This window comes from Mesoplodon densirostris, chromosome 12 (assembly GCF_025265405.1).
Source record: "Mesoplodon densirostris isolate mMesDen1 chromosome 12, mMesDen1 primary haplotype, whole genome shotgun sequence".
Lineage (NCBI taxonomy): Eukaryota > Metazoa > Chordata > Mammalia > Artiodactyla > Ziphiidae > Mesoplodon > Mesoplodon densirostris.
In genome coordinates, this window is record NC_082672.1 from 29,014,747 (window position 1) to 29,035,992 (window position 21,246).

General features: G+C 35.5%; 1 protein-coding gene and 1 pseudogene across 3 annotated transcripts in view; one reads left to right on the forward strand and one right to left on the reverse strand.

Moving 5' to 3' along the window:
* LOC132499817 (transcription initiation factor TFIID subunit 13-like) overlaps window positions 1-9,663 on the reverse strand; it is a 36,017-nt pseudogene extending 26,354 nt beyond the window's left edge.
* Window positions 9,664-9,720: 57 nt separating this feature from the next.
* HBS1L (HBS1 like translational GTPase) overlaps window positions 9,721-21,246 on the forward strand; it is an 83,001-nt gene continuing 71,475 nt past the window's right edge. The window contains exons 1-3 of one of the 3 annotated variants that reach the window (XM_060114881.1): window positions 9,721-9,901; window positions 12,720-12,785; window positions 20,805-20,933. In XM_060114881.1, coding sequence (XP_059970864.1) covers window positions 9,859-9,901; window positions 12,720-12,785; window positions 20,805-20,933 — 238 coding nt within the window. In that variant the 5' untranslated portion in view covers window positions 9,721-9,858. The remainder of the gene's footprint in view (window positions 9,902-12,719; window positions 12,786-20,804; window positions 20,934-21,246) is intronic. The other 2 variants (XM_060114879.1, XM_060114878.1) reach the window with 2 other exon arrangements.

Genomic DNA, 21,246 nt, shown 5'->3' on the forward strand with positions numbered 1-21,246 from the left:
GGAAGGGAAATTCCTCAAACAGTTCACTGTTCTAAATGACTTCTAATGAGACTCTATTTTACCTTTTCAAACCCTACCTTTTATGTTTATGCTTTTTTTCTCCTTTAAGTTTAATTTGCAAATTTTCTTTGCTTTGAATTTTCCCTTGGAACTTAAAAGTGCTTTGCCCTTTGATTTGTTTTTAATATTCTGCTGGTGCCTTGCAGCATTTTGTACCATGGATACACCTCTTTCTCATGGCTAAGGTGCCTTATACGTCCCTAAACTAAACATAACACAGGCAGCATTGAAAAAGCAAGAGAGTGGCATGGACATATACACACTACCAAACGTAAAATAGATATCTAGTGGGAAGCAGCCACATAGCACAGGGAGATCAGCTCGGTGCTTTGTGACCATGTAGAGGGGTGGGATAGGGAGGGTGGGAGGGAGGGAGATGCAAGAGGGAAGAGATATGGGAACATATGTATATGTATAACTGATTCACTTTGTTATAAAGCAGAAACTAACACATCATTGTAAAGCAATTATACTCCAATAAAGATGTAAATTTAAAAAAAGAGGACACAAAGAAATGGACAGGCTGTAGATCCAAGAAGAAGTTATGTGTGCACTAACAAGGTATTTCCAGCAAGCCTGAATTGAGACCAGAATGGACAAATAAGTATTTCATCTTCTCACTGAAGTATTTCCACCCAAATATCTTTCTTATCCAACGTTCTTCAAATTTCCAGTCAGAACTAATACATTTCCCTTGCTCATGCTTTTTCAGACAATGCAACAATCAGACCACATGATCCTTCTTTTCTTATTTGGTATCTTCCCCACTGCTCTACATTATTCCTTGTCTAAGAAACTGTAGACTTTTAAGGTGCAACTGCTGATCGATGCTTGAAGGAGAGGAGTAAACTGGAGGAATTTAGCCCATTAATTCAGCTTATTTATCTTTGACTTTGCTTATCAAAGTAGATTCAGGTTTCGTGGGGTTTGTAGCTTATTCAGTTTTGGAGTTCTTCTTTAGGAAGAGAAACGTGAAATAATTATAAAATTATTTTGAAAAGTAGGTATGTATTTAGATTGAAAAAAAGAATCTCAAAAGGTTATAAATTTATTTTAAAAGCCCACAAATACCACCAATATCATAAAATCCTTAAAAACAACAATACATCTATGAATTGCCTATCACACTTCTATAATACTTTTTCCTATATCTCTATTTGCACATAATTTGATTACCTCTTCCCATGACAATAATTTTGTAATATTTTCAGTAGAGAGAATAGAAAGATAATTCAATCTTTCTATTTGTATAAAGTTTTCAACAAATATTAAAAAAAATCTATTATGTGCTTGGCATCATGAAATACAAATATGAGTTTATAGTTTGGTGAGTTCAGATTTCTTGATGACTTACTTTAAATTATGATTTGTTGGCATTTTCAACATTCTTTCAACACACATCTTTCAAATGCATTTATGTTTTATGGTAGAATTCTACAGGTATAATTCAAAGCATCATTCTGTCATAAAGCAACAAAGTACACATATTAACCATCAGATATAAGTACAAAATAATTTCATATAAAATATGTTTTAGTACTAAGGGAATGATCACTGTGGAATAAACTTATATTAAAAAATGTTTTGAAGTTGTCTTGCTACAGCACAGAGCTGAGACAACATTTGAGAATGATCAGCCCTGCCAAGGGGCAAGAAAGTACTAAACATTCTGATGGACCAAGAGGCTTGAAGTAAAGTTGTGAAGGCCTCATGGGGACATTACCACTGGAGGTAGTGGTAAAGTTCAAGGGTGTCAGTGTGATGGATGTCAGCATCAAGACACGAAACCAGACCAATCCCATCTCAGTGGGGACTGACATAACATTCAAAGACAAGATGGGCTTCGTCCACTGCAATGGAAGTCAATGGGGCCTAAGGAGAATTGTTGGAATGCTTTCTATGTAACAGGAGATGTTTCAGGTAGTTTCTTGAATTAGGACATTTAAATCCTCACTGTCCTTTAAGGCTGTTCAGTTTTTATCCACCGTCTTACAGCATGGTAAATAAGGCATCAGAGGACAAGCAATTGACCCAAGATTGCATAGTTGGTAAATGGAAGAACAAGTCTTTTCACTCAGGTAGCTCTTAACCACTGTAGTAAGTTGCCACTGTGCTGGAAATTTCTCCTTCTCTGCTGAGAATTTGCGGAAGCTTCTCACTACACCTGTGTTTCTCAATTTCAAGGATGAAATTTTGATCTTCAAATTGACTAAATATTTATCTGAAAGAGATTGAATTTCACTGAGACTCTTCAAAAAAACCCAGCTTTATTGGTATACAATTAACATATCATACATTTCACCCATTTAAAGTGTACAATTTTTAAAGTGTTTTTATGTATATTTTCAGAGATGTGTAGCCATCACCACAGTCAATTTTAGAACAAGTCCATTACTCCCAAAAGAAACACTCTGCCCATTAGCAGTCACTCCCCATTTGCCCCTAACTTCCCTAGCCCTATGTAGTCATTAACCTATTTTCTTTCTTTACAAATTTGCCTTTGCTGGACATTTCTTGTAAATGCAATCATGCAATATATGTTTTCTTACTGACTTCTTTCACTTAATGTAATGTTTTCAAGATTCATCCATGTTGTAGCATATTATCAGTATTTCATTCCTTTTTATTGTCAGATAATATTCTACTGTGTGGAATTACCACTTTAAAAAATAATCCATTCATCAGTTAATGGATATTTCATTTGATCCTGCCTTTTGACTATCAAGGATAATGTTGCAGTGAACATTTGTCTGCAACATTTTGTGTGAACATGTGTTTTGTTTCTTCTGGGTATATATAAACGAGACTTGTAATCTAGAAATTTCTACTCACAGCCTATATTTCTGTATTGTCCACTCTCTCTTTCTCATTCCTTGCAAAAAGTTTCTTTTTCCAGAATCCTATTGATATTGATGTCTCCAAAGTTATGAAATTCTTCTACCTTACAAACATTTATTTTATGTTATAAATTTACTCAACAATCATTCAACAAAATGTATTTTATTTATCCCGGTTTTGTACTAGTCACTATATTGAATGCTGGAGATACAAAATAAGCTAAAGGATGTCCTGCTTTTAAGGAATTTATATCTAGCTGGGGAGATGAATAGATACAAACATAGACAATTAGAATATTATTAATATGTGTTATAACAGAGACAACCAGTGGGTACTTTGAGTGTCCAGAGTAGGGGTGCTTATTATGTGAGAGTCAAGGAAGCCATCACAGAATGTGTGATGCTACTGGGGTTCTCCTGAGTAATATAAGAAGGCACAGAGATTGAAGGGCATTCTAGGCAGAAAGGGTAGCATCTGCAAATGTCCTGGGGCAGGAAGAGCATGAAACACTAAAAGCAAGAACTATGGTGTAGATTGACTCAGGTAGGGTGGAGGAGTGATGGCAGATGATGTGTGAAACCAGGCAGCAGTGAAATTACAAAGGATGCCAATGCCTTTCTAAGGATTTAAACTTATTTTGTAAGTAATGTGGCTCCATTGAAAGATTTTAAACTGGAGGATTAGTTATTTTTAGAACACTTAGAAAAACATGGACTTGAAAAAGTGAATCTTATAAAGAATTCCTGAACCATATTTACTATCATATTTTATGACAGAGTGCTTGACAGTTAGACAGCCCTGGATTGGTGATTGAAAGAACTTATCTGTGTAGGAAGGTTTTGCCCAGGCATTATTGTTTTGCTGGTATTCCCCAATGAGTGTAGTTCACATCTAAATGTAGAACACTTTGACTTCTATTTTGTTCTTGTAGGGAACCATTCTGCCTTATGAAGTTCAGAACCCCACCATTGCCTTTTCAAAGTTTTGATATGTTCTGCATTAAGCTCTATAATACCACACAGAAATTTTAAAATCACCCACTGAATTTCTTTGAAGATCTGTTTCAGCTTCCCTGAACACCTTCTTGTTTGTTTAGTTATGCTGTCAATGCTTCTGTCAAACAAGGAATCCCTGGATGGCCTCAAGCCCTTTGGGGGCAAAGCTTTATCTTGATGTAGCACCTATTCAATGGATCTTGCCAGTTTTCACTCATCTATGTGCATGTTTTAAAAAAAGAGAGAGAGGAAGAAAGAAAGAAAGAAAAAAAGGAAAGAAAAAAGGAAAGAAAAGAAAAAAATGAATAATACATGAAGATAGAGGAAGTTCCATAGAGGAGGGTAAGAATATCATTAGGTGAGACAGAGGGTTACGTAACTAATTTAGAAGGTCAGTAGGAAAATTAAGTCATCTGTTTATAGTTTTACAGATACTTGGTAATAATAAAGATGAATAGATGTACATTATTAATGTATAATCATAATCACAGAACTGCAAAGGACCCCAAAAGGATCCTTTACTTACATATGTCATTTTACATTTTGGACTATAGGCCATACTTTCCTAGGCATTTAATTAGAAAACTCTAGACTTTTCTCACACGCTGTGTCTACTGTCACAATTAAAATGATTCTCCCTCTCTTCCAACTCTTCCTTTCTTAATGAGTAAGAGCAATTCCTTTATTTCTTTTTAAGAAGTATGGAGTACAGAAGTCACCATAATGTATTTTCCAAAATTCCTATGAGTATTTAAGTAGCTGCCAAAGTAGTGTTGTTTCAGCAACAATAGAAAATTCTAAATTTCAGTCTAAATTGATTGGTTTAGAATAGAAAACAGAAAACAAACTGCACTCCAGGAAATATTGATATATTACCAAATGAATTCTAACCCAGATATATCAAAGTTCTTAGTTTTTATATATATATGTTTAAACTTGGACACTTAGAGGGTATAAAGGAAACATTTGAAAACTGTTTGGTATATATAGTCTCTTATTCTATGTCAAAGATAGGCTTGAATATACCAAGGATTTTCCCCCCATTTTTCTTTTTATTTAGTTTTTTATAGAGGTATAACTTATGTACTGAAAGGTGCAGATATCTTAAATATACAGCACAATAAAATTTTACATATGTATAAAACCTCCCTTGCTGTTTTTCAGTGCTGTGTATTTTCCTACTAAATGGATATGCCACATTTCATTAATCTAGTCTACTGTTGAAAAACATTTGGTTTGTTTACATTTTGGGGCTATTATGAATAAAATTGATATAAACATTCTTGTAAACAAGCACTGATTTTTGTGGAGTCTGTACTTAGATGTGGCATTTCTGGGTCACAAGGCATACAAATGTTTAGTATTTGGCAATGCTGACGAAAGTTTTCAAAGTGGTTATACCAATTTGCACATGCACTAGCTATGAGACTTCCAACTGCTCCACGTCCTCACCAACCCTCACTATTGTCAGTGCTTTTAATTTTAGTCATTCTGGTAGGGGTACACCCATTATGATTTTATTTACATTTTTTGATGATGGATGACGTTGAGGATGCTCAATGCCCATTACAGATATTATTTTTTTGTGAAGTGCCTCTTTGGGACTTCTACTCATTTTTAAATTGTTGGGGGTTTGGGGGGGTGCATAGGTTTCTTTGTATATTATAGGTATGAGTTCTTTGTGAGATATATTTGCTGCAAGTATTTTCTCCTAGGCTCTAACTTGCCTTTTTACTTTCTGAATGTTGTCTTTTGATGAACAGAAGTTCTTAATTTTAATAAAGTTCACTTTATGAATCTTTTCTTTTATGGTTAGTGCTTTCTGTGCCCTGATTAAAAATCTTTGCCCCCCTTCATGCTCTAAAGATATTCTCTTATGTTTGGTTTTTTTTTTCTACAGTTGTGGTGAAACAACTTATTGACAAGACTATCCTCTTCCTTTCTAAACTGCAGTGGTATCTCAGTTGTAAATTGGATGATCACACATGTGATTTCTTTCTTCACAGTGTTTCAATAGTATATTTGTCTATCCTTTTGTCAGTATCACACTGTTGTACTTACTATAGCATTAAAGCAAGTCTTAGTGATAGTGTAAGTCCTCCAACTTGATTCTTTTATGAGATTGTCTTGGCTATTCTAAGATCTTTGCAGCTCCATTTTTATTACAGAATCTGTCAATTTCCATCAAGAAACTTGTAGGATTTGACTAGGATAATATCAAATATAGATTAACTTGGGAGGAATTGACATGTCTTCCATTTAACATAATAATAGTGACTCTTCCAATCCATGGACATTGTATATTTCTCCATTTAATGTTATTTTCTTTATTTTTCTCAGCAATGTTTTCTAGTTTCAGTATAGGGCTTACCCATTTTTCCTATATTCATCCTAGGTATTTGATATTTTTTATGCTAATATAGCTAATTTATTTTTAATTTTTATTTCCCTACTGTTTATTCTTATTATATATAAGTGCAGTTTTGTGGGTATTGATGGTGCTAAACAACTTATTAATTTTAATAGTTTAATTATATATATTTACCTTGATATTAAAAAATATATTATTCACAATAGAATAAAAATATTATAGAACAATTAGAATTAAACCTTCAAAAGTTGTGCAAACAAGTCACTGAAAACTAGAAAGTGTTATTGAAAGAAATTAGACATATGATGTGCATGTGTTGAAAGACTGCATGTTTAAAATGTCAATTTTCCCCAAATTGATCTATAGATTCAACAAAATATTAGAGTCCCAGCCAGAATATTTGTAGTAATTGATAACCTCATTTTAAAATTCATATGGAAATGCCAGGAACCTAAAATAGCTAAGAGAATTTTGAAAAAGAAGATGAAATTTGGAGGCTTAACAATACCTGATTTTAAGATTTTTGAAGCTACAATAATCATGACAGCATGGTATTGGTGTCAAGCTAGATCAAAAGATCAGTAGATCAGTGGAACATAATGGAGAGTCCAGAAATAGACCACACATATATGAACAACAGATTTTTGATAAATATGCAGATGTAATGCAGTGGAGAAAGGACCTTCTTTTCAACAATGGTGCTGGAACGATTGAAAATACATATAAAAAAAATCTTTGATCCAAATCTTACATTATATACAAAAATCAACTGAAAACAGATCATAAATCTAAATGTAGAACCTAACACTATAACACTTATTTAAAAATAGAAGAAATTTTTTGAAACCTTGGGTTAAGCAAAGGTTTCTTATGTATGAAATCAATAGCACAATCCATTATTTAAAAAATTGATAAATTGAACTTCATCAAAACTAACTTCTCCTATTTGAAAGACACTATTAAGAGAATGAAAAGGCCAGTTACAAATTGAAAGAGGTATGTCCAAATTATATATCAAAGAAATTGTATCCAGAATATAAAAAGAACTCTCCAAAGTAAAATTAAAATTGACATTAAAAATTGAAAAAAGATTCAAACAGACACTTTATCAAAGAGGATACAGAAATGTCAAACACACATAACATCTTTAGACCATACCAATTGCTGGCAAGGTTGTGAAGAAAATGGAACTATGTTGCTGGTAGGAATGTAAAATATTGCAACCACTTCAGAAAACAGTTTGGCAGTTTCTCAAAAAACTAAAGATAACATCATATTGATAATCCAACCATTCTGCTCCTAGGTATTGACACAGGATAAATAAGTTTATGTCCATACAAAGAGCTGTACATGATTCAAGCACCTACATGGATGAATCTCAAAATTACTATGCTGAGTGAATGAAGCCAGAGAAGAAAAAATACATATTATATGATTTCCTCTATATAAAATTTTATAAAATACAATCTATATCTATAGTGACAGAAAGGTGATCAGTTTTTGCCTAAGGCCAGGGTGAGGAGGCAGCAAGGTGCAGGAGGGAGAGATAATAAAGATACTTGAGGGAATTTTGCAAATCTGGATAAGTTCATTATCTCGGTTGGGTTGATGGTTTTGCTGGTGAATATATATGTCAAAGCTCATCAAATTGTATACTTTAAATATGTGCAGTTTATTCCTTGTCAATGATTCTTCAATAAAGGTGTTAAAAACTTTATAAGGTAGTTATGCTACTTTCACTTATAATTTTTTTTAAAAATTGATATGAAAACGAATTAGTTGTATAGTTGTTTGTGGTATTTGTTAAATATCTCATAGCAAGATATTATATCTATTATATATTTTATCTAGCTTTTCAAATTCATTAATTTATTTAGCAAACATTCAAAGTGCCAGACATTAGGGTGCTAGAGAAATAAACATAAAGCTTTCCAATTAGTGGGGTAGAGAACTAGAATTTACTGAGTACTTAAGGAGTTCAGAGCATGTCACCCTAAAATATGCTTTGGTATATTGATTATTTTGAATTGAAGTAACTTGAGAAACATCAAGAAGGGCTCTCAGGCCTTTTCCTTTCCACCTAAAAGCAGGTCATAAAATTTCCTGTGAGAAAACTGTCCTTCCTATACCAGAAGACAGATATGATACCATCCTTATCAACAGAAACTAGGAATTGACGCTGAAATGGGTTTGTACAAACTTACTGAAACATCCCTTATCTTCCACTAGTTTTGCTGCCCCTCCCTTGCCCCCAGAATACTTTTCCTAGTCACAATTTACAACCCATAGCCCAAACCTTTGTCTTGTCTGTGTGAAATCCTTCTACAAGGATAATTATTCACAACTCTGTACGTTACATACTATTACTATCTCCATTTTATGGACGAAGAAACAGGCTACAACATAAACATTACCTAAAAGTGTAAAGTAAACACTTAAGCCATATAAAATTAGCAACTATTTTTCTGTAAAATCTTGTCTTGGAGTTACATTGAACAGCAATGATAGTTAAAAACAAACATTTGGTGGTTAGACACATTCAAACACATGTGTAAGTTACCATTCAAGCCACTTACAAATATGAGTTGAATTTGTATCATTATTTTTTTCCATTATGGATAGTAAAAAGCTAAGTAAGCTTTTATTTCTAGAATTTGATGTATCACCACTTCAAAAATATAAAACTAAAACTAAAGTGTAGTTTCTTCAGTAAAATAAGGAGGTTGATTTTTTACATAGCATCATTCACTTTGTGACCTAAGCAATGACGCTTAATAATAGGTTATAGATTTATTCATTTACAACATTCATCACCATTTAAGGCCAGTATCTAAGAAGCTATATTTAGTAATCTTAGCATGTTACTGTGTTGAATGAATGTTCACTGAATCCTCTATGATCTGATGATAATCATTACATGGCTAAGGGCAGACAGGTGTTTACTAGAGGTATTAATGCAGGATGGAGCACATACATGAAACCACGAATTGCATACACAAATGCATGGTGACCTATTGTAGCCAGGTTCTCAATGAAAATATACCCGTTTATGAAAAGTCTTTTTTTCGCCTTAAAACTTGGACTAATTCTTATACCAAACGTATACAAGTTTGTTAATGCCTATTAGCGTGTAAGTAGGCCGCAAAGATGAAAGCTGGATAAAACAAGGTTCGTGCTCTTATTGAGCACACAGTCAGCCTTTTCACTAGATTATCAGAAACCAAATTTGGAAAATAATCTGGAACGCCGGCGTAGGTCAAGGATACCGACTCGAAATATTAAGTCCAAATTAACAAATTATAAGCGGTGTAATTCGTCTCCTTCGAAAGCCCCGTCACTCAACTTATCTGTAGGCGCGGCCTTGCCGAAACGCACCCCTCCGTGAGCATGAGTGCGCATGCGTCCTCAGAGAGGCGAATGACCCTGAGAGGTTGCCGTACTCAGATAAGACGTTGTGCGTGCGCCGGCGCTCAGCGCTGAGGCCTGCCGGAAGCCAAGATGGCGTATGGGTGTTCGCCAGGCCGCAGCTGGCGTCTTGTCAGTATCTGAGCTGGTAGTTTGTAAGCGGCTGTGGCGAACGCCCTCTCCTCCGTCATGGCCAGGCATCGAAATGTCCGAGGCTATAACTACGATGAAGGTAGGTGGCAGGGTTATGCCGGGACGTCATTTTCATAGTTCCAGCCGGGATCGCAGCCGGTTGGCACTCACTTCCATATGTTAGTTTCTCGTCAGTGGTGCCAGGCTGGCGTTCAGAGGAGGCTCATTTGGAGAAAATTACAGGACGCCTGAGCTCCACCGAATGGCGTTGTTTTAAGTCGTGATTTTTTCCTTCTGGGATTGGTTTTATTTAGGGTAGGGGAGATGCTGCAGGGCCTCATATGGGAAGGACTTTTGAAAAGGTTGGGATCCGGTGGTAGTTACCCACGTAAGCATTATTACCTCTCCCATTGTTTCCCCCCAGGTCGGCTACACACTTTCCTACTTCGAGCTTCTCTCCCCGACCCTCCTTTCAAACAGGCCCATGAAACTTTCTTATTTGTAAAACAAGGATTGACTTAATGCTTACATTCAGCTGTTCTGCTGTAACTGTTAGATTTACAGGGTAAATCTTGTGTGTTTGTTCCTACACACTGATGTTAAGTATTGCCTGTGGACCACTGTTACCTGAGAAATGACTTCAGCTTGGGAGATATTTTTGCAAATATTCTGTAAAAGACACGAATAGGTCTAATTACTACTTATGCATTTCTTTAATAGATATTTATCATGTCCTCAGTCAACATTGAGTGCTTGGAGTACTGTTTGAGCTTTGGGGACCAACAGCAAGATGTTTGAGGGAGTTTAAAGAGGGAGATACACAAGTAACAGATGATTGTGAAGTGCTGTGGGAGCTACTTAAGTGAGAACAGCTGTTCAGAATGAGTCGGAGGGCTTTAAGTAGAACTCGTATGTGAAGGAAGGCATCCTGAAGGAGGGGTGCTTGGCTTGAGGGAGTGAGTGCTAAGTATCTTCTCACCTTAGCCACCCCACATCAGGTTTTCAGATTTCTTTGGAACAGTTGATGACATCATAACCAAGCTGTTCCTGTAGCATCGGAGGTCCATCCCCTTTTCTTGCTTGTGAAAGTTCTACTTATTTTAAGTGTCCAGTTTTTCTCTCTTCTCAGTTAAGCTTTCCCTTCTCTCAGATAATACTTTAAAAATTCTCAAAAGTAATATAACTTCATTACAGGGAATTTTTTTTCATTACAGAGATTTTTGTGCTCCAAAATCTATTGGTTCCTCTCCTTAACTCTCATTGTGTTCTTCTCTGTAATATGGGTAGTACTTTACAAGACTGCCTCACCTACTAATTAATAAAAGTCCCAGGAAGGCAAAGCCCATACTTTATTTTTATATTTACTCCATTAGCCAGTACAATGCTTTATGTGCAGTAAATACTCCAAAATATTGTTGAGGAAAAGAACCACTTTACAAAAATCCCAGGAAAGAATTCTCTTTATCTTCTGATACTGTAACACTTTTAGGGTTCATTTCAGTACTGAAAAGCTGACCCAGTGTAAAAAGATTCTTGTTGTCTTTAATATCCAAATATATTTTTTGTGAATGGCTTCTCATTTATTTGCTAATAATTTTTTATTAAGTCGGGATTGTGATCTAATAATTTATTGAATGTGTAAAAATTTACACATTTTCATCCAATAGTAGCATTTATGTAATTTTTCTTTGCCATAAATATTTGGTCTCAGCCTTTGAACATGCTGTTCCTGCTGCTGCTACATGAATACCCTCAGAAACTAGCTAACTATCCTTTGGAATTGGTTTAAAATATGACATTCCTGGGGATCTTTCTCTAGCCACCCCACTCCCAATTCTGTTTTTGTTGTTCCTATGTGTGTTCCTAGATCATTCTGTATTCTTATGTCTCAAACACTCGTAATATCATTTTGTAATTGCTCGTTTTCTGCTGTGTCTTCCCTTGTTAGATTTTAGGTTTGTAGAGATCTGGGAATGTGCCTGCCACTCGGTCTTGTACCCCAAATGTCTCTGATCGCCCCTGGCATAGTGTTAGTATTTGTTGAATGAATAAATACACTTACGTAAACATGTTTATGTGCTTTGTGGGTTTTTATAGATTGATTCATTAATTTATAATAAAACAAGTATTAATTTATGCCAAGCATGTGTCAAGTAGTTGTCTAGACAGTCTTGCCCTGAAGGAGCTTATAGTCCATGGAGTGAACCAGGTATGGTGCTTTGAAGACATTCAGTGTGCTAGAGAATAAAAGTGGCAGGCAGGGCTTGCTGCTTTACCCGGAGTGGTCAGGGAACACTTCTGAAATAGATGACATTTGAGCTGGAACCTTAACTAGGAGAAGGAAACAGCCGTAGGAAAATCTGGGCAAAGAGCGTATTGTAGTCAGTTTGAAAAAAGGCCAATTAGCTAGAGCAGAGGGGAGTTTAGGATAAGCTGGGTTTTGTGCATTACCTAGCTTTACATGAAGAAAAACTGCCTTCATGGTCTGATTGTATACCCTGCGCTAGTCAGTTGTATGGAAAATAAATGTTTTGGTTAGAGCAGGCATCTGGTGAAAAAATGGATGGAAGGCTTATTTCAGATTTTTGTTAATACTGGAAGGACAATTCAAGTACATGGTGTATGGGATTATTCTTTCATCACACGAAGTGAAAACTTGGAAAAACTTCTTAAAACTCAATTAGCTTAAAAATCTAAAAACATGTATGTCTTTATAAATATAGAAAGTCGGTAAATACCTACTTTGGGTGGAATTTTTAGAATTTTTTTGAAAAGTGGACATTCTAAGTTCCTTTAATTTAGATGAACAATTTAATTAATTTAATTTATTTTGGAGAGAATTCAGATGTTTCCTCATTAATAACTAAGAATATAAAAAGAACTTGTAAGTGAATTTATCTCTTGTATTTTTATTTTAGATTTTGAAGATGATGATCTCTATGGCCAGTCTGTAGAGGATGATTATTGTATTTCACCATCAACAGGTGAATTTTTAAAAATAATTTGATTTTCATTATTTGGGTATTTAAAAATGTTAAGTAAATGTTATTGTCATTCTAGGACAAGCATGTTCCAGGAGACTGTAATATTATGTACCATTTAGAAAGATAATTGTATGTGAACTTTAAAGGTATATAAAATAATTTCTTTACTTACAAATGGAATTTAAAATTTTGATTCCATCATTTGACTTTAAACAATTTGAAGAAAACTGAAAACTATGGTTTTCCAATATTCTTTGCAGCATGCAATTAATCTGAATTGACTAAAATGGTAATTTAGTCAATAATGAAAATCTAAAACTTCTGAAGGCAGACAGCAATTAATTTTATATTCCCAGGAAAATCTTGAATATTAGAAACACTGAAGTGTTATGCATAGACTTCCCTTCATAGAGTACTTTATCTACTGTAAATAAACCAAATACATGTAATTCAAACTTCTGATGGAACTGCAAAGTGATTTAGAGTTCAAATTCCTGTAGGATTCCACGTAAGAGCTGCATCTTCTGTCTCATTTGCTGAAAATTTTCTTCTTTGTGACCATATAACAAAAACATTTCCTATGTTCTTTACAGCAGAGACAGTGTCTTTATATATATATATATGTATATATATATATATATATTTTAATGTCTTTATTGGAGTATAATTGCTTTACAGTGGTGTGTTAGTTTCTGCTTTACAACATAGTGAATCAGCTAGACATATACATATATCCCTATATTTCCTCCCTCTTGTGTGTCTCCCTCCCACTCTCCCTATCCCACCCCTCTAGTTGGACGCAAAGCACCGAGTTCATCTCCCTGTGTTATGCGGCTGCTTCCCACTAGCTATCTGTTTTACATTTGGTAGTGTATATATGTCCATGCCACTATCTGACTTCGCCCCAGCTTACCCTTCTCCCTCACCGTGTCCTCAAGTCCATTCTCTATGTCTGCATCTTTATTCCTGTCCTGCCCCTAGGTTCTTCAGAACCATTTTTTTTTTTTAGATGCCATATATACGTGTTAGCATACGGTATTTGTTTTTCTCTTTCTGACTGACTTCACTCTGTATGACAGACTCTGGGTCCATCCACCTCACTACAAATAACTCAGTTTCATTTCTTTTTATGGCTGAGTAATATTGCATTGTATATATGTGCCACATCTTCTTTATCCATTCATCTGTTGATGGACAGTTAGGTTGCTTCCATGTCCTGGCGATTGTAAATAGTGCTGCAATGAACGTTGTGGTACATGAGAGACAGTGTCTTTGATCCAGACCTTTTTCTCACTAATTTCCCTAACAATGCGTTTGTTTTCAAATTTTAGCCTACTCTATAAACAGTTGGTTAAAATGCCTTGATAAATTTTACTATGCCATAAAAGCGGGTACAATTACATATAGTTATGTACAGCATAAATATAATTCATAAAACTCATTTTCCACAAGTTGAAAGGTTTAATATAGTAATTAAAATTTCTATCAGTGTGCCTTGTCTTTAATAACTTATCGTCTCCTGAGCTGTTTTGTGAACCTGCTTTATGCCTCCTCTTAGTCTCTGAAGACCAAGTATGTCCCTTCTGACTTTTTAGAATTTCTTTTTCTTTATAAAGGTGTAGGTGCTCTAGAAGTTGTCATAGCACCTCTACTCTTCCTGTCATCTTTTTTCCTGTTACTTATTACTCTGTAATGCATCTAGCTCTTTATGTGTCCTTTAATCATTTAGCCTAACTAATCAGAGCCTTTCTTCTCTTCTTTAATGTTACACTGTTATCAGTCACGATTTTATTAGGAGACAGAAATTGCACCAGTTGTTTCGCCAGAGAGATTCTAATGTAAAAAGTTGTTAACTAGGTATTAGAGACAAAAAATGCAAACCAAAATATCAAGGAGGTAGTAACTTTAGGAAGCATTTATCATCTCTATTTCCTAGCGGAACCAATGGACAAGGTTGAAGCCAACCTTTAGAGCCTGGTTGGGGGCTCCTTTGAGCTGGGACCTAGATGTGTAGCAAGAGGGTTCTGCTTTGTTGCTTTGCCATTGAAGTTCAGAGGAGGGACTGTAGAGCTGGGACTGAGACCTGAGGAGGGGCTGCTCTGTGGCTGGTGTCTCTGAAGGGACACTCTGAAGCTGGGCTTCAGCCTTTTGAAGAGGGAATTCTAGCGGGCTGTCTGGTCATGGTTGAAGCTGGTTCTGGGAGTTTTGGAAAAACTGCAAACTGATATAAATTGCAGTTACTGGAACAAATGATTTCTGCAAGATGAAGTGTTGCTGGGGTGATGGTGACCAGATAAGAAACAAAAAGGAAAGGAGCATGTGTGTTCCTCTTCCAGCCTTCCAGTGTCCCTTTAGCATCTCCCTGTTGGCTCATCCTAAAAGGGAGCCAGCTGTCATAGAAGAAATGTGCTTTGCAGACTTCAACCCCAGCGTCATAGAGCAGAGTAAAGAGACTGGGTTAGAAGCTGAGAGGCGGCTTAATCAGCATTCCTTTAAAGCTTCTTATTCAGTGATTCAAAAAGACCATATTTTGTAGGGATTAGGGATAAAAGAAATTTCAGTTTTTCCAAGGAACCTCCCAGGCACTTGTCATTTGCAGTGTTAAATAAAACTCTATGGGTTAACCTTTTGGGGTGCCTGCAGTTCATTATCATCAGTTGACTATGTGACAAAGTAATGCCCGGTAGCACTAACTAGTATTACAAGTGAAGTAAAGATCATGGCATGTTCACGAAACTGAGAAGGTGATGTGGGTGTGATAATTAGATTTGAGTTTTTTAAAAAAATCTCATAGAATAGAGACTGGATTGAAGGTGGTACATAAGTGGTTGTAGATAGAGTAGTTAGGAGACTATTATACTAATCTAGAGGAGATGAGGATATTTCAGGACTGTGTTCTCAAAATGTGGTCCATGTATCGTTTGCATTACTTGAGGATTTGTTCGAAAAGTAATTCTGGGCCCCACCCCATAGTCAGAAACTCTGAGGGTGGGATACAGCTACTGCTTTGAGAACCATTTGTTTAGGACGGGTGACAGCAGGGGATTTGCAGATAGATTCAAGAGATAATTGCAGGAGCTAAGGTTTACTTGGAAGTTGGTTGACTATGGCTTGCACAAGGAAACCTTCATAGGGAGAGGAACTACTGAAAGACATCTTAATATTGCAGATTAATGCATTCATTTATCTAGGCTTGTCTAAATAAATCATGCTTAACCTTGAGTAATGAGCTAACACTACACAGGGTCAGGCATTCTGAAGGTGTTTTTCTGAGATTTGCTTTTATGGCCTACCTTTCTTGAGGTCATAGTTTATCCCTTGTCTCTCACAGCCCTTGATATGTGTCTTGTCTGTGGTTCATATTCAGGACAGCCTGACTCTTTGAGAGTTACCTTTGTATACTCCAGGAAGTCAACTGACTTCATCAAAGCAGGAGATAGTTAAATGGTTCTGACTTTCTTCTGTGACAAACTGGTATTTTTAACAAAACCATGTAGTTTTGGATTTTTAAATTTTCCAGAACATCTATAAAGTAGTAGTAATATCAGATCAGACACTTTTCCTCTTTAGTGGTATATTTTTCCAAGCAATTTTAAATTAAAAAATGAATAGTTTTAGAAGGATACTTTCTGTTCTTAAAGAAGCAGCTAATGTCATTGAAGAGATGATTGAATTCATGGTCTAATGAATTCTGGTAATTGAATGACTATCAATTAATAGGAGTTTCTCTAAATTTTATTATGTATTTTTTAAACTCTACTAAACACAGTTTTCTCGATGGAAAGGTGATTTCTAAATGTTATAGCTTTTTTTTTCTTTAGAAAGATTGACTTTGATGCTGAATATTGAACATACATTAGGGAGCTGGAGCCTATAAATAAAACTTTGAACAGTTATAAATCTTGTTTCAAGTAATATAATTAGAAGTGGTAAAAGATAAACTGAAGCATATTAACATTTTTAAGAGTTTATTTGAGCAGATATCAGTTTGAATCAGGTAGCTCCAAACTGGAAGTGGTTAGGAGCACTCCACCAGCAGGAGCTGGGGCAAGGTTTTTATAGAGAATACAAGAAGCAAAGCAAGGGAATTATTTGGTTGGCTACAGCTTAACGCATTACATTATTTGGGGGAGAGTAGTTGGTTTTCTGTGATTGGTTGTTCTTAATCCTGAGGCCTTTGCAGGAATTGACTCTGGATTGGTTTTCCCTTTGCAACCAAGGCATTAGAGCCACTTCAGTCTCATGGCCTCCTTTTATGATTAACAGTAGTTAACCGTATTCAGTCCATTCCATGTTAATTTATTGTGCATCAATTAACATGTAAGGAAGCTTGTTTAAAAGTTCCCTTCAAATGACAGTATGGTGGGTAAAGAAGTAGTCCTGCCTGAAGGAGTCTGAAAAGGTTTCTGGAAGGAGGTGGGATTGGGACTGGTAAATTTGGGAGTAAGAATGGCATCCTAGAGAGGAAACAACAGTGCTTGAGCAGTGGCCTCTAAGTGAGGCGTGTTTGGGAAGACTCACATGATTAGTGCAGTTGCAGCACAAAGAGGGCTCAGAAAGGAAATAGCCAAATTGTGGAAGACGGTTTTTAATTTTAGGTGTGTAGTTTTAGCTTATTGAAGGTTTTTGAGTTAAGGGGGTCATGTTTAGGAAAGTAACTGATGACAGTATACAAAGTGGACTACATCTGGGACAGATGAAAGGGGAGACTTGTAGGCTCTTTCCTACCTTCCCTGATGAATACCAATCAGCTGGGAGTAATTGTAAAAATAGAGATTCCCTGCCCCATTCCAACACCACTTAACCAGAATCTCCAGGGGAAGAAGCCTAGAAAGCTGTATCTTTAATGAGTGCCTCACATGATTTTTATTTTAAGATGTTTAGGAAGCAATATTAGGCAATTGCAGGAGTTAGGTTTTGAATTCTCTGAATTTTTATGTTTATCAAAATGCTTTAAATTGTAAAAGTCACTATGGGTGTCCAATTTTTCAGAAAGCATTTCTGTCAAAGTTTGTGATTAAATTTTTAGAAAAGAAGAGCATTTTATATTTATCCTTTTCTCTCCATTGCTTTTCTCTCACTCTTTTTTTAAATCATATTTGTTGCCTTTTGGCTCTCATTTCAACTTCCGAGATCTGGATGCTTCTTTTTTCCCCAGCAGCTACTTTCCCTGGGGAATTTTCCTACCCACCATCCCTCTGCATTCCCGGGCAAATCCAACCATCATTTACTTCTAAAACAATGGCCACAGTTTCTGAGTTGGATTTGTGTGTGGGAGGGGGTAGGAAAAGCCCCCAGGAAGAAGAATACCTCCTTGGGGGTAGAGTAGAAGCCTGGATTTTGATAACTTCCTTTTTCCCTGTCAATATTTCCTAAGTGAAAATTGTTCACGGACGTATCTGATTTCTTCTCACTTAATTTTTGATTTGTCTTAGGTTTTTCCTCACAGTTCAGAGCTATGAGAGAAAGTTGGGGAAAGTATATTTGTTACTTTTAGGCTAAACTGAATAGTTAATTACAGCCACGAAAGTAGTTTGAAAATCATCAGGCACAAAATGACCTCGTTTACATTTTTTAACGCTACCACATTTTATTGTATCTAAAATGCTATGGATTGTAAGACATATTGTTATTTTACGTACCACTTAAAAAAAAATCAGCTGTCAGTCTAAGTATTACATAATACTAAGGTGCCATTTGATTGTAAGACATCCCTCATTCTGAGATTTTTAACATATGAAAAAAATGGTCATCTTAGAAAATCTGTGGAACAGGATATTTTTCCTGCTGTTTAACCATGTTTCCTTTATAAATGGCAGTATTGTATTTTACTTGCACAAGAGGGAGGGAAAATAGTGATATATATATATAGCATAGTATGTACATTTTTGAAAAACCTTGTGGTCTTTAAAATTGTATACTAAAAAATAGCAAAACCTCTGGGAAAAAATAGGATCATGACAGACCACTCAGCCCGTAAAGTATCAATACTAATAAAACCAATAATCATCTAATAAAAATGCTTGCACATTTGGAAAGTGACATTAACTTCCTAATAAAGATATATTCCAATATATATGGGACTTTACATTTAACAAAAAGGTGAAAGCTTGATAGAGGTGTAAGGAAGAGTTGAAACTAATGACTAATGTTGCAAAGGCAAAATACTCACAGGTCTTAGAGAGCCAAGCGGTAAGCATGCACAAAACAGGACACATGGGCAAATGGAGCCAAGAGGAAGAATGTGGGGCTATTTGGCATTAAAGTACAATTCCAATTACAGTATAATGTTCTATGGTTGGTGTTACTGAACTTTGTATTTGCATTGGAAAGTGTTGGGGGGAAAATCTCATAAACCAAAGCAACTTGAATGTTACCGTCATCATTCCCCTGTTGACCATTTGGTATAAACTAGTTTGTGTTAAGGAAACATGCGTTATAGCAGAATAGATTGAATTCTCTCAACTGCTCTTTATTTCTCTTATTCTGTTCTCCTTGTTCAGGTTGTCTTCCACCTCTTCTTCAGTTTTTCTGACGTTCTTGCCTTTTTTATTGTAACTGCTCTAGTCTTCAGTGATTACTTAATCTTCTGTGCTTCTGTAGCACTTGTCATCTGTACTACTCATTTGGCTTTTAAAATGTCATTACCTTTTCTTTTTTTGCCTTTCCTGCTAATCTGTAAGGCCATCATTGATTTATACTATAAATAAATAGCACTTACGCCATGACCTTCTGAGTATAGGTGTTACCCTTAAGTCATAGTATTTTCTATTGTCTATATATGTGTTATCTATACATTTTGAATGCAGTTAGAGATTCCCTTTCATGGATAGTGCCTTCCTGAAAACATGCACAAAAGTCAAATGTGGGAACTGTGAGCAATAGACATACATGTTATGTGCACTTCCAGAAAGCTAAATAATATAAAATCCTTGATAACACCTTGCCTTTAGAATACTGTATTGATGTTTTTATCCTTCTTAAACTTATTGTTTAATTTTATTCCTTGGCAGTTGAACACATTCTCCAGGACTTGAGTTCAGTGGGCATCCAGTTGACGTGGAAGAGTGAACACTTAGGGCATTCATGAATATTCTCTCCTTTGCTCACACGTATTTCATGTATGATACTCAAGCATCTGTTGGCACTTAGATATTTTGTCTTTCTACCTATTAATGAAAAATATAATGCCCAGTTATATATTGAGTAATGACACTGCCAATACTGCAGAGTAGCACAGACTTCTGTCTGAAAGTCAGAGTTAGGTATATGACACTAATATACAGTCTCAGTGTATGATTGAAGTATAAACTGTTTGAAAGTTAAGGCCTATGGGGACTTCCTGGGCGGTCCAGTGGTTAAGACTTCGCCTTCCAATGCAGGGGGATGTAGGTTCGATTCCTGGTTGGGGAGCTAAGATCCCCACATGCGCTGTGGCCAAAAAACCAAAACATAAAACAGAAGCAATGGTGTAACAGATTCAGTAAAGACTTTAAAAATGGTCCACATCAAAAAAAAAATCGTTAAAGAAAAAAAAAGTTAAGGCCTATGATTTTGGTCAACTCTTGGGTTCAGGCAAAATTAGTAGTTCTTGGAAAGTGAAAATCTAGTCTGTTTTTGGTATTTTCTTAATTATGCAAATGAACAAATTTGATATGAGGTTTAAAGTATTTGTATCAAAGAAACAATTTCAGGGAAGATGGAGTAGTAGGCAAGGATGAGATATTAGGAAAGATAATTTTTGAAAACTGTGGAGAAAGTAAGCTCAGTGTTTATGAGATAGAAGGAAAGAAGGGAGACAATTATAAGAGGCTAGTGAATGGTTAGTAAGGACATTTGAGCAGAATTTGGGTGTGATATGTTTTGTCTTTTTTTTGTTTTCATCCATTATTATAAATGTGGGCAAATGACTGTAGGTGGTAGGTCAGAATCTTTGATTTTTATTTTAACTGTTGTTAAAGAAAAAAGTTAATGGGAAATGGCTATAGTACCGCATTCTTTAATCATTGTATATTCTAGCTGCTCAGTTTATTTACTCACGACGTGACAAACCTTCAGTTGTTGAACCTGTAGAAGAATATGATTATGAAGATTTGAAAGAATCCTCCAGTTCTCTTTTGAACCATCAGCTAAGTGGAATTGATCAAGGTATAGTAAAAAGTAGTCTCTCTATGTTTCTTATCTGAAAATGATTAATAATCAGTTTACCGGAAATTATCAATTTTATTGTTCATAATAATGATCATGGGTAGTAATGGTATGAACTGCCATTATATCTTATATCTTCAAGGAAAATTTACATTTTATTATATTTTGTGAGGACTAGATGGTTAACTGTATGGTTGAAAAATTGTGTGGCTGTTATGTAATAACTGGAATTTTTGATTGAAATCTCCTTAGGACAGAAACTTCAATGATTTGTTTTCTTTTAGCAATATTTATTGTTTCATAAGCTCTATGT